Source organism: Erpetoichthys calabaricus, chromosome 9, assembly GCF_900747795.2.
Source record: "Erpetoichthys calabaricus chromosome 9, fErpCal1.3, whole genome shotgun sequence".
NCBI lineage: Eukaryota > Metazoa > Chordata > Cladistia > Polypteriformes > Polypteridae > Erpetoichthys > Erpetoichthys calabaricus.
Window position 1 is genome coordinate 194,091,157 of NC_041402.2, and position 12,546 is coordinate 194,103,702.

At 49.8% G+C, this 12,546-nt stretch overlaps 1 protein-coding gene across 1 annotated transcript in view; it reads right to left on the minus strand.

Moving 5' to 3' along the window:
- Positions 1–4,234: 4,234 nt before the first annotated feature.
- exd3 (exonuclease 3'-5' domain containing 3) overlaps positions 4,235–12,546 on the minus strand; it is a 127,668-nt gene continuing 119,356 nt past the window's right edge. Inside the window, exons 19-20 of the mRNA XM_028808713.2 lie at positions 8,050–8,116; positions 4,235–4,857 (exon numbers count right to left, since the gene is read on the minus strand). Of these exons, the coding sequence (XP_028664546.2) occupies positions 4,538–4,857; positions 8,050–8,116 (387 nt within the window). The 3' untranslated portion in view covers positions 4,235–4,537. The remainder of the gene's footprint in view (positions 4,858–8,049; positions 8,117–12,546) is intronic.

The following is a 12,546-nucleotide window of genomic DNA, read 5'->3' on the forward strand; positions in this document are numbered from 1 at the left end:
GGCCACTTACTCCGTGTGTCTTGTGCTTCTCTGTGTGAAGGTAAGCCTTAGCATGTGCACGATCTACCATAACACGTTTCCAACTGAGTCACTGGACATGTTCGTGTTAATTGGGAGGAAACTTGCAATCCCACCCCAGGCACACGTGGAGTTTGCGTGTTCTGCCCGTGGACTGGTGACTTTTCCTTTCACATTCCAAACACAAAACATTGGCGCCGTGCGTGTCTGAAAGTGGAGTGGCGTGGTGCCCACTGTGCTGCTGGGACTGCCCCCGGCTCAGTGCCCGGTGAAGCAGATTAAGTTCAACGTTTAATGAATGGGCAGATGTTTGCTGACTTCGTGCCTTTAAGGTGTGCTCTTTATGTGATTAGTAAAAGTTTGATCCGCCATTTCACTGGAGAACTTGCCACAGTGCCCAGCGCTTTAAAGGGCGCTATATAAAAGCGAACTAAAAGTGATGTGAAATTAGTTCATAGATGCATTGCCCCCACAATTCTGACAGGGCTCTGGCCAGGGGGCCCGGCATGAGTAGATATTATGCACAAACAAAACGTATGAACAGAAAGCAAGAATTGATCCTACAGCGTTGAGTGTCAACTTCAGCATAAAATATTTTTCCAATAATTTTTGATACTATTGTTAAGTTTTTCATTAGGATCTTAACTTTATAAACATATTCAATTGATGTGCATAATACTTCTTATGTTTTCGCATCATTAACCTCGCTTATTTTATTTTACATCCTATTGGGTATCACGTTTTCCTTAACCCTATAGGGCCCGCCACAAATCCTGGCCTAGGGGCCCGCGTTAGAATGTGGGGGCCATGGATAGATGGGCGTCTGTATGAAGAGAAGAGGTGTAGGGTCGTCGTCTTCAGAGGCTTATGCTCTTGCTGGTTTGCTCCATCTTACTCCTGATTAATGGTGGTAAGCCCCCGATCAATGGAACACCATGTATGTAAAATGCGCATGAAGCTCCAAGGCTGACTGTTGCCACAGCACCACAGAGTCATTCTGGATTAATAGCGAGTTTCTGGAATCGGGCTGCCGTGTAAAGTGCCTTCAACTTTAGGAAGGAGCTATAAACCGAATTAACATGACAATCTGAACGCCGCTTCACGCTGCGCAACGGGGCTTCTCAGAATTAGCCTTGGACGCGCACAATGGCCGTCACAGTCAGTGTGCCACTTTCACCCCTAACTTTCTGCTCTTCGTCTTTTATTCGTATGCACAAACGGATGTGAGGCTTACATTTATAAGAAATGTAGCAAATTTCGCATTTTTGCTGTAACTCGTTTGTCACCTTTGCGCCCAAACGATGACATTACACGATGAGCGGAGCAGACAAGGGGACGGACGGCGCGGCGTCCCGACAGGCTGTCAAACCCGCTGACCAGGATAAAAAAAAAAGACTTAAATAACAAGAACAAACAAGCAGAATAAAAACCTTCAAATCTAAAAGCATTTAGTGATTCCCATGTAACATAAATAAATGCTGTTCGGGATTGGCATAAAAACAGCACGCTAAGTGAAGGTGGGAGTCCAACTGAAAACAGAATTGGCTTGGCAAGAAAACCCACCACCACATTGGACCTCCACGACTGACGTGCTGTCCAGGGGTTGTTGCCACTTCCTAGTGACCCTACTCGAGACGAAGCGGGTTTGCATTACGGTTAGTTGTGGCACGTTCTTAAATTAACATTAAACTGGACCTACTCTGCAACTTGCCAACCTCAATTACTTCAGTGCTTTGCTCTCGAGTATTTATTCTATATGCAATACTGAAACAGGTGGAGATTCTACCACGTTGCTCGAGAGGTTCAAGCAGCGCCACCGTCTGTCCGCTGTCCCGCACTGGGGAATGCAGTAGTAGTGAAGGTGCCGAGCGAACAGGCGCAAAGTGCGCAGCCGCAGTGCTTCCCTTCTCCCGGCGCATTTTTTCGAGTCGGCGTGCGAGCGCTTTTTTTTTTTTTCCTTCCGAGGGGGGCGTGGTCTTAGTAAAAAAAGGAGGCGTGGTCGCCCGTCAACTCATTTACACGTGTGTGAAGAGCGTGGGAAAGAGTCGAGCTTTTATTCCCATCGCTGAGACCGAGAGATCAAATAACAGAAAGGCCGAGCGAGCGGAGCGGCGCAGCGCAGCGCAAGGCATGGGAAACGGCAGCGAAATACGGCGCCTGTGTGCCAGCTCAAATGTTGAAAAGAAAAAAAAAAAAAAATTGAAAGAAAACACTTCGCATAAAAGTGAGAAATGAGCAGTTAACGCGATGTGGAAACTTTAAATAATAACGAAGAAAAAAAAAACTTCCGTGCCAAGAGAGGAAGGGAAACACACGAGGTTAAAAAATCGCTTTGTGACAACAATTCACAGGAAGAATGCGAACCATCCTGCAGGCACCCACCTCCGGACTTGAAACGCAGCCATAAAGCATTCTGCTTCTTGAAAAAATCCTGACAGCCAACCCGCTCCGTCGCCAGGCTACTGCCTCTGCCATCACCCACTTTTAACGTTTAGTATTGCGGTCCGGTGAATCCAATGCTGGTTACCCCCCCCAAAACGTGTTATATTTCGTGTGGACGTCTGATTAACTGTTCACGCAGTTTTATTATTCATTCGCTCCATTGCTCAATATGGGCGTAGGTGCCAGTCTGTATCGCAAGCCTTCTTGGGCATTTCACCCTTGTAGTTCACATCACTCTGCAGCTTATGGAGATTTATTAAATTCAGTGTGGCATTGTCACTAAGGCCCTGGACTTCAAGCCCTTAAGATGTTTAACTCCTGCTACTGCCATTGTGTGACCCTGATCAAGTCACTTCACCTGCCTGTGCTCCAACTCGAAAAACAAAAATGTGCCTCAAATGTTGTAAGCCGCTTTGGAAAAAATGCGATAGTCATAATAAAGGGCAGTCCAAAACAGCGCCCCCTAAAGGTTTGCTTCTCTGCCAACCTGTCCATTTTCTTAACCCGCTAATCCAATTCTCTTGCACTCTATTGCTGCTATTATAGGCTTTGACCTCCACCACCTTGTTAGGGTGAGGATGCATGGTGCTGTAGCGGTTAGTGCTGCTTCCCAAAGGTTTGAATCCCACGCCGTTATCTGGGTGGAGTTGGCACATGCTGCCCACCGCTAAGTGTGCTTTCCTTCCAAATCACTCAAAGCTCTGTGCGTGTGTGTTGGCTTGAACTGGCAGTTTCTAAAGGTCCCCGAGGGTGTGTGATCCTGCCTTATGAGAAGAGCTGCCTGGATAGGTGGCAGGTTCCCAATGCCCCGTGAAGTGTGTTTGAGAACTGAATGGAATGGAAAAAGTGGCATAGCGGCAATGGAGCCAACACCCGAGTTCTGCAGCCCAAAGTCTACTGCCTGCAGTGTGAAGACAGCGTGTGCTGTCCATATGCAAGTGGGCCGTCCCCCCAAAACCCAAAAAGCTGTGTGTGTTATAACCAGTAGCTCCTAATTGGCCCAGTGTGTGTGTGTGAAACAGTAGGACTCAGATGAGGGGCTTTTGCTGCCTTCTGCATAAGACCACCTGGATAGGCTCCAGCTCCCCACTGCCTCTAATCAATGTGGAGTTAACGTGCTCTCTGCAGGTCCAAATGGGATTTCCTCCCAAATCCCCACACGTGCGTGTTTGTTAATTGGCGATTCCTTATTGGATGAGTGTGTGTGTGTGTGGTGGTCCTTGGCATTCCCATCCAGGTTTGCCTCCTGCCTTGACCCCAGTGCTGCTATGAGAGGTGCAGTGTCACAGGCCGATGGGCGCTCAGGTAAAGACCCCCCGTCACTTGGCAGCTCTCGTTTTATATTTAGAGTCGTGTCTGCACAGCTTTGCTCCGTTTTCCATTTGAATTCACGGACCCTTCATGTTTTTATTTTGCTGTCCAGTTTTGTGCGTCTCCCAAACTGGGTTCCATTATATTGTGGCTTTTGGAGTTTTACGTCTCCCCGTTGCCATGTCTTTTTCCATCCTTCCATTTTTTATATTTTTTTATGCATGTTTGCCAAATTTCAGCAGCGGCTCTAAGTTCTGAGGTTTCCATTGACCACTAAAGGACCACCGACCACTGGCCATGGCACATGAACTCCCACCCTTGTTGAGACCTCCACAGTAAACCCTGGGCAGGGCACACTTGGGGTGCAACAGAATAGAAGATGGCAGCCGGAGAAGGGCAAGGCCCTCCCTTTGGTCAGTTCAGTGGGCACATGTGAGCAGGGAACACACGGGGGTCTGAGGTGACCGATAAAAGGGCAGCTTTATTCATCTCCAATGATACCTTTAATGAGCACGGTATGTCCACGTCTGAGGCAGGCAGGCTGAACGTAACGATGGATGGACACTGGCTCGGGGGATCGGCACAGCCGTCCACTTTGGGGGGTCTGCCCACTCAGTCAGCCAAATGTCCTCACAGAGTTAAATGTGAAAGGAAGGAAAACCAACCGACAGCAGTGCGCAGTGGCATCCACGCTGACCGAACGGGACAGCCCACCTCGCTCACTTGGCCAGCGCAGACTCCATGGGGTTGACCGGTGGGCTTTGGTTCACTCGAGGAGGTCCCTTCTGTCATCGCTGATCTGCAGCACCTCCTGAAACTGGGCCAGCACGCGGCCGAAGTGGGAGCCTTCCCAGAAGACCTTGCCACAGCCCGTGCAGCAGTAGAAGTGGTCCACCTTGTCCAGAAGGCCCGGTGGGACGGTCTCCACCTGAAGGCGCGCCCCGCTAGGGAAGTGGAGTGTGTCCTGGTCCAGCTGGGACGCTGAAGCCCACCGACACTTCGGGGTGTAGCGCTGGATGAGCGAACGCTCCGCTGTGCCCGGGCTTTCCACCTCCAGGCCGGCCTGGTCGTCCAGTGGCATGAGGCCTGAGAATACAAAGAGGACGGGTGGGGTTATGAAGACCACTGATGAGTAAAGGAGGATCTGCTCTCACAGCACCCCCTGTTGGAAAATTAGGATAATTCATTAAACATTCATTATTGTTCCCCACAAAATTCATTTTCTTATAGCGCTTTTCTAAAGTGACCGTCACCCCGCGCCCACTTGTCACACATTAATGATTTTCGGCGGGGTTGTAGTGTTGTGGTTGTCAGTTGACTGCCTTCATCAGTAGGCCAGCCTGCCTTGACAGCCACCTTGCGTTAGCAGCTCTACAAATTCATTTAAATTTCTCTGCTACATGTTGCACTGTAAAATGGAGGGACAGTAACTGAATTAGCACCGATGAAAGGCGCTATACAATGTTAACGGACTCTTCAGTCTCGATCGCATTCTGCATGTCGGCCGTCCTGCAGCGCACAAAACAATGAGCTCGGAAAGAAAGGGGGCTATCAACGGCAGACACAGACCACCATGACCAGTGTGTGTCCCCGAGATCAGGATGAGCAGAACGACAGAGCAGAATGTGGGCACACCCACTTACTCCAGGTCAGGTTCATGAGGTGCTGGTGCCCATCTTGACAGCACTGGGCATAAGGTGGGCATCAGCCTGGACAGGACTCCAGTACCTCACAGGGCCTACTTTTACACAGACACACCTGTTCAGGTGCAGCCTGGTGTTACAGATGACTTCCGATGAGGAAGGCGGGGGTCCACAAAGGCGGCACCTGACCACAGGATTTGACTCCTGGGATTCTGGAGCTGTGAGACCCCCAAACTGCATTCCATCAGTTTTCTAACCTGCTGAGCTCTGCTGTGCATATCGACTCAAGCATAATAAAGGGGGTCAGCTGTTGTGTAATGGGGAGTGTTGTGCTTTGAAAGGCGCCATAAACTGGGCACACAGACCACCATGTGGATTAGTAACATAACGTAACATAACTCTGGCACACCAGCTTACTCCAATTACAGGTTATGAGGCACCTATCCTGGCAGAACTGGGCACAATTTAAGTACCAACCCTGGAGATAGTGCCAGGGCCTGCTGACGTGCACACCCATACAGTGGCAGCCAATCAAACTAAGTGGCACGTCCTGGAAGTGGAATCCACATGGGCACGAGGAAAACATGCAAATGCCACCCACACACAGGATTTGAACTCGGGATCCTGGACGGGTGAGGCCACAGCGCTTACTACTGCGCCATGTGCCACCAAGTCCATTTACTAACCCTGCATACCCGGTTCAGAAGCACAGGGAGGTGGCAGCTATCCTGGCAACACTGTGGTGCCAGTCCAGCCCTGGGCACAAATGACAGGGGTGGGGAAGAAAATTCTGCCGAGTCCAAAACAGACCTGATCTGAACCCAGGATACTGGAGGTGTGAGGCTTCGGCCCTACTCAGTGTGCCAGTCTGTTGCCCACTTCATATCCTTATTACTTGAATTGTCCTTTTGCCCCCCCCCTTTTATTATTATTATTATTATATAGCACCTTTCCCAGCTGGCTCGGCTTCTCTCCACTTTCCGGTTGCTCCCTTGGGTGCAGGTAATGTAAGATAAGGCCGAGCAAAGCTCACAGAAGGAATGCGCGGCCTGACCTGCCCCCTGGCGCACCCGCCTGTCAGGCGGCTTTGCTGCTCCTAATCCCCTGGGGGCCCAGCAGCTACATGCCACACTGGCGAGGGAGTGTCGGAGGGGGGCCCCCTCTCTGTGACAGGCCGTCTACTGTCCAGACTCTGGGAAAGAAAAGGGGGCCTGAACTCCACCCCAATGCCCACCTCTGCTCTGGGGAGGTTGAAAGGTTAGGCCAGGCCTGGGAACAGAGGCAGCGGGCCGTGGCGGGACCCCCACTTGCAGTGAATGTGGACTGGCGCAGGAAAGTCACTGCCATGTCAGAGCTCCAGTGTCCAATCCCTGGCAGAAGAGGGGATTTTCTCATGGCTGAAGGTAGGGGTCTGTCTGTGTGTGTGTGCGTGCCCGCATGGTGTGTCACTCACTGTTAGGCTAGGATGAGTTGGGGGTCTGTGTCACAGCTTTTGGGTCATGCTAGAGGTGCTGCTACCTGTGGGGGTGTGGTGAGTGAAACACCTCAATGCTTCATATGGGAGGTGGGTGGAGACCCTGGTCACGTGTGCTGGGTGGTCTGGCAGATACTGCCAACTCTGCTCAAGGAGCTGGGCAAACTGGGATCAAATACGGGTGGACAGACAACAGAAGGCATCTGGACATAGTGTGCACAATAAGCTGAACGTCGCAAAGCGAGATGCCACGGGGCACACAGCTAAGATTCATCCAGGCCTACAGGTGGTCACAGCTGAGACTACAGGGACATGCTGAGGGTCCCGAGGTCCTCAGAGCTGCCTGCTTTGATTAGGGACGCAATGGGCCACAACAGTTTCTCAGATCTGAGGGGCATCACCAGACCACCTGGGGTTATGGGGGTTTCTTTTTTTTTTTTTTAACAAGACTCTGAAGGTGACACTGGAAGGCCGAAAACAGAGGGAGACGATCAGCTTTGAGGTGGTCCCGATAACTTAAAGGGGGCTATGTTCTCCCTGTGCTCATTCTTCTCAAGAGTTTATTATAAAGTGTCAAAGGAAACTGTGAAGTGGGGGGCTATAACATCAAAGGGAGAGACCACTGGTTTTAAAGTGGTCCTAAATCAGTTATGGGGGCTACGCTCTCCTTATTCTCATTCCCACCTCCCTTTTCTGACTTTTTATTACATCTTTTTTTTTTTTTTACCCAAAAGTACAAAAGGAAACTTTAAAAAAAATAAAAGCAGAGAATATCAGCGTTAAGGTGGGTCAGCAATGGGGGGGCAGAAAGGCTGCATACTTCCCATGCTCATCCCTCTTTCCTTTTTCATCCGTTTACAGCCCTCGTTTTTTTCTGAAGTGTAAAAGGAAAGTGTGATGTGGGGAACAATTTAAGAAAGACACTCGGTTTTATGGTGGTCCTGATCAGTTATGGGGGCTGTAATGCTCCCTGTGCTCCTCCCTTTTTTTCTTTCACATAGGTTTTTAAGTATAAATGAAGTGTGATAAGAGGATGTATTCAACACTCCCACCCGTATGCACCCTTCCTGTCTGTCACAGGTGCAAATCCCATTTCTGGTCCACAAAGGGTGGGGGGGCCGCCCCTCGCAATGAAGTCAGGAGGGGAGAGCAAACACTGACCTTTGGCCTCTATCAATTTCGCCATGTCCTCTCTGAGCAGCTTCAGGTACTCGTCCCCGTTGCAGGCCTGGAATGAAGAACACACAGTTTGGTTTATTTGAGACGTCGTCGTCCCAGCAGGAGCAGTTAAAAGAAAAAGAAAAAAAAGAAAGAACACAAGTGGCGCAAGGGGATCGGAGCGGAGCCAGTGGAGCAGTCGGGAGGAAATGATGCCCAGGCGGTGTGAGCTATCTTATCAGCGCGCCTTCGCCTCTGTTCCGTTCACATGGGTTGGCCAGCGCCTAATCCACCACCGCTATCTGCTCATCTCTGCCGCTCGGCTTTTCTCACACAAACGAGCGACTGAGCGCTCCGGCTGTAAAGCCCCGAGCCGTCACGCATCACACACAAAAGGCGGATCATCCGTGGGTGGGAATGTCTGGGCACACACTGCCCAGTCAGCAATATAGCACCTTGGATTGAGACAAGTCCATGCCATCCACTGGGTGCTTCGGGGCTCAAGGGCAGCAGGCGTGACCCTCAAAAGGCTGAGTCAGAAGCAGAGGAATATGAGGAAATGGGGAAGGGGGGGAGTGTACACTGGGGGGGATCAAGAAAAAGATGATGATGATGAAGGAATCAAACACCTCCAGCAAAGAAAAGATAGATAGATAGATAGATAGATAGATAGATAGATAGATAGATAGATAGATAGATAGATAGATTTTGGTATAGTAGGCAGGATTAGATAGATAAATAGATAGATAGATAGATAGATAGATAGATAGATAGATAGATAGATAGATTTTGATATAGTAGGCAGGATTAGCGCTGCTTTCTCTGCCTGTGACTAATGACTTGGGTGGCACATCAGATGCACATTTCTTTATTTGAACTTGGCACCAAAGGCTAGACTGTGTGAATGAGCACTGTGAACGCAGCTTCTCCCCCTCCCCGCCCCAGCCAACTGGGACCCCAAGGTGGAGGTGCCCTTCTGATAGAATGACCAGCCTCACTGTCAGAGTAAAGCAGGCCTGTACCACATTGACAAACACCAAACTGCCAGGTGGGCACCTGCTGACAGCAAGTGACCACTCCAGTGCCAACTGCATCGTGCCAGGAAGTAAAAGGATTGTGTCCATCGGGAGGAGGAGGAGTGACTGCCAGTTAGTTGCCTCGCAGACCAACTGACCAGTGGACAAGGAAGTGCACTTGAAGGTGGGCTTTGTCTCGTAAGGACCAGACCGGCGCCAGCATGTTAGGCCAATTTATAAAGCGCCTTTCATGTGAGATTTCTAACAGCCTCTCTCAAATGTTACACTCATTTATGGAGGGTCTTTCATAATGACCTCCTCATAAAGCAACACAGTGACTTTTGTAAATCCACGGAGAGTCCAGCAGATCTATTGTTCCGTATAAAGAGACTTTCATCTCGTAGCGTGTTCCGTTGACTTTCCATAAGATACCGTGTACCCCCTTCTAATGCGGCATCTTTTCAGAATGACCGCTATTATAGAGCACAGTGAGTGCCCGGTGATGGACTGGCTCATGAGAGGTATGGCTTGGGGGCGCCAGCTTGCCACAAACCTGAGCTGGGCACACAGATCTTAAACCAGACGGGTCGACTTGTCCATTACACAGAGCTCTTGGCATGCTGTCTAAAGCAATTCATCCATTTTATACTGTATAGCGCCTTTTAAGAATAAGTGTGGGGGGGGGCTTGGAAAGAGGTGGGTGCAGGCAGAAATTCAAGAAGAAGACACGATGTTGGGGGGGGGGGGGGGGGGGGGGGGGGGGGGGGGGGGGGGGGGGGGGGGGGGGGGGGGGGGGGGGGGGGGGGGGGGGGGCAAGTGCATCGCTAAGGACCAAGCAAAGCCTGTCAGGCCATTTTAGTGTATATAGCGCCTTTCAGGGGTCTACGCTCGGCTCCCCTGTTAAGTGACTCCTTATGGATTTGCCTATGCAAGGCGCTCTATGAGGAAGGATGGCCACTTGTTAATGCACTGGTATCTGGGTGCCTTAGCACAGATGCCCAATATGATGCCAGACTCACTGACTCAGGGATCTGCGAATTCCAAGGGTATAAAGTCAAAGTAAAAAGTACGTGAACCCTTTGGAATTCTCTGGTTTACTGCGTGAATTGGTCATAAAAAGTGATGTGATCTTCATCTAAGTCCCAGGTCCTGATCTACACGACGAGCATAAGCCAGTGACACACAAACAATTCTAGCCTTAACTCTTCCATATTGTTTGGTTGTCTTCTGTGTGTGGCTCTCTTCAATAGGACTGAGATCGGGGCTCCAGACTGGGCCACTCCACAAGGTCCAGTTTGTTCTTCTGAAGCCATTGAGCTGTGGGTCCTTGTCCTGTTGCACCACCCAGCCTCTTCTGAGCTAAAGTTGACGGACAGACACCCTCACATTATCTTGGAGAATTCGTTGATAAACTTGTGAATTCATTTTCCCCTCAATGATGGTAAGCTGTCCAGGCCCTGATACAGCAAAGCAGGCCCAAATCGTGATGTTCCCTCCACCATACTTGACTGTAGGGATGATCTTTGGATATGCAGTGCCCTTTTTGCGCCAAATGAAGCTCTGCTTGTTCCTCCCAAATAGTTCAATTTTGGTTTCATCACTCCACAAGACATTCAGTACCGTTGTGGAGTGTCCAAGTGCTCATTCAGCAATGTTCTTTTCTTGATAGCAGTGGCTTCCTTCTTGGTGTCCTGCCATGGACTCCTTTCTTGTGAATAGTTGACTCATGAACAGAGATGTTAGCCACTTCTGATGACTTCTTCAAGTCCTTTGCTGTCACTCTAGGGTTCTTCTTTACCTCACTGCTGACTTTGCGTTGTGCTCTTGGGGTCATCTTGTCAGGGCGCCCACTTCTAGGCTGAGTAGCCCCAATAGCATTTATAGACAACAGTAAACTGATGAAGATCTCAAATGTCCGAGATGACTTTGTAACCCTTTCCATCCTTCTGTAGATGAACGATTCTCGATCACAGCTCTTCAGACAGCTCTTTTGTGCGAGGCGTGACTCCCATCTGGATATGCTTCTTGTCCAAAGCTCAGACTCAAACTTTATTATGTTTCTGATCAATCAAAGTCATTCTGGGCCGCACTTCTGAACTCGTCTCATTAAATGGACTCCAGGTGTGTGAAATTCGGACTGCAGTGAGCTTTTTAAAAAGTCATTCGCTTAGGGGTTCACTTACTTTTTCCAACCTGGCTGACCGATTTATTCAATATGGTCAAACATTCTCTGAAAATCTGCATATCTTTAGTTCTAGGAGACTGTATTTGTTCATTATGGTGACTGACGAAGAGACGACCAGGTTTTATATGGGAATTAGACATAAATATGGAGAACTCCCAGGGGTTCACATACGTTTTACTTTGACTGCAAGTTGTTGTCACTGCTGCCATCTTTCAGTTCAGAGTACAAATGTGAATCATTAAAAAGAGAAAATTCATCACCATGGAGACAGGTTGGGGGGCAAGAAGGGGACACAGACAGGGTGAAACGCTGGTGACCAACAGTGGGCGCCCTTGGCCACTTATCTCACAGCAGCACACGGGTGGGAATCTGGGCACCCGACGGTTTGGTTTCATCATCCAGTTTGACTCACACCTTCCATTCTTGCAAGTGTTTATTTAAGAGGTGGGTGCCAAGTGCCTCGCTAATAATACCCACGTGCTGCCACCTTTCCTTTCTCTTTGGGCTGGGAAAATCCTGCCCGCCAGCATGGGACTGATCTGCCCTGGGGCACCTGAAGGAGGAGACAGAGCCAATCTGAAACTGGGCTCACCTGGCATGGCAGCAGGATGGGGCGCATGGCACTGTGAGGTCCCTCATACACCCGAGGGGAGCCCCACCCATGAGGGGCGTTTACCAAATTCCTTAATTTACCCAAGTCATCGCTCAATAGGAGATTTTCCATATGAATTCCCATCTCATTTGTATCCACTGCACTCACACGTTATGCGCACTGCCATACCATGCTGGTTCTGGGCACACGGTCACAGCTCCAATTGGCACACAGGAATGAGCGAGTGAGGGACATTGGCATACTGGGCACCCACTGCTGACCCAAAACAGGTGGCCCCTGACAAGCCAAGCTAACAAGCAGTAGAGGAAAGGTGGGCTCTGATAGACCCCCCGGACACACAGGAAGGACAGGGAGTGACCCGATGCCACTGCTACAGTTCTGCCAGGCCTCTGCCCCCTAATGATATCTGGAGCTGAAGGGCACGACAGAAAGACAAGTCTCTTTATGAAAGGCCACTTATCGATTATAAAAGGCGCTATCTAAAGATCAGACTGGTTACCTCACTTGGCAACCTGCTGGCTGTACGAGGCACCATGTGAAAAGGACACAATGGAAATGTTGCCATCCTGGATGCCTAATTAATCGATTTCAGGGTCCCAACAGAGGGCAACACGGGCAGGACTAGGTGCCAGTCAAAGAGCTGGCATAGTCAATATGTCATTACAAGTCAGGGCAGAGTAACAGGG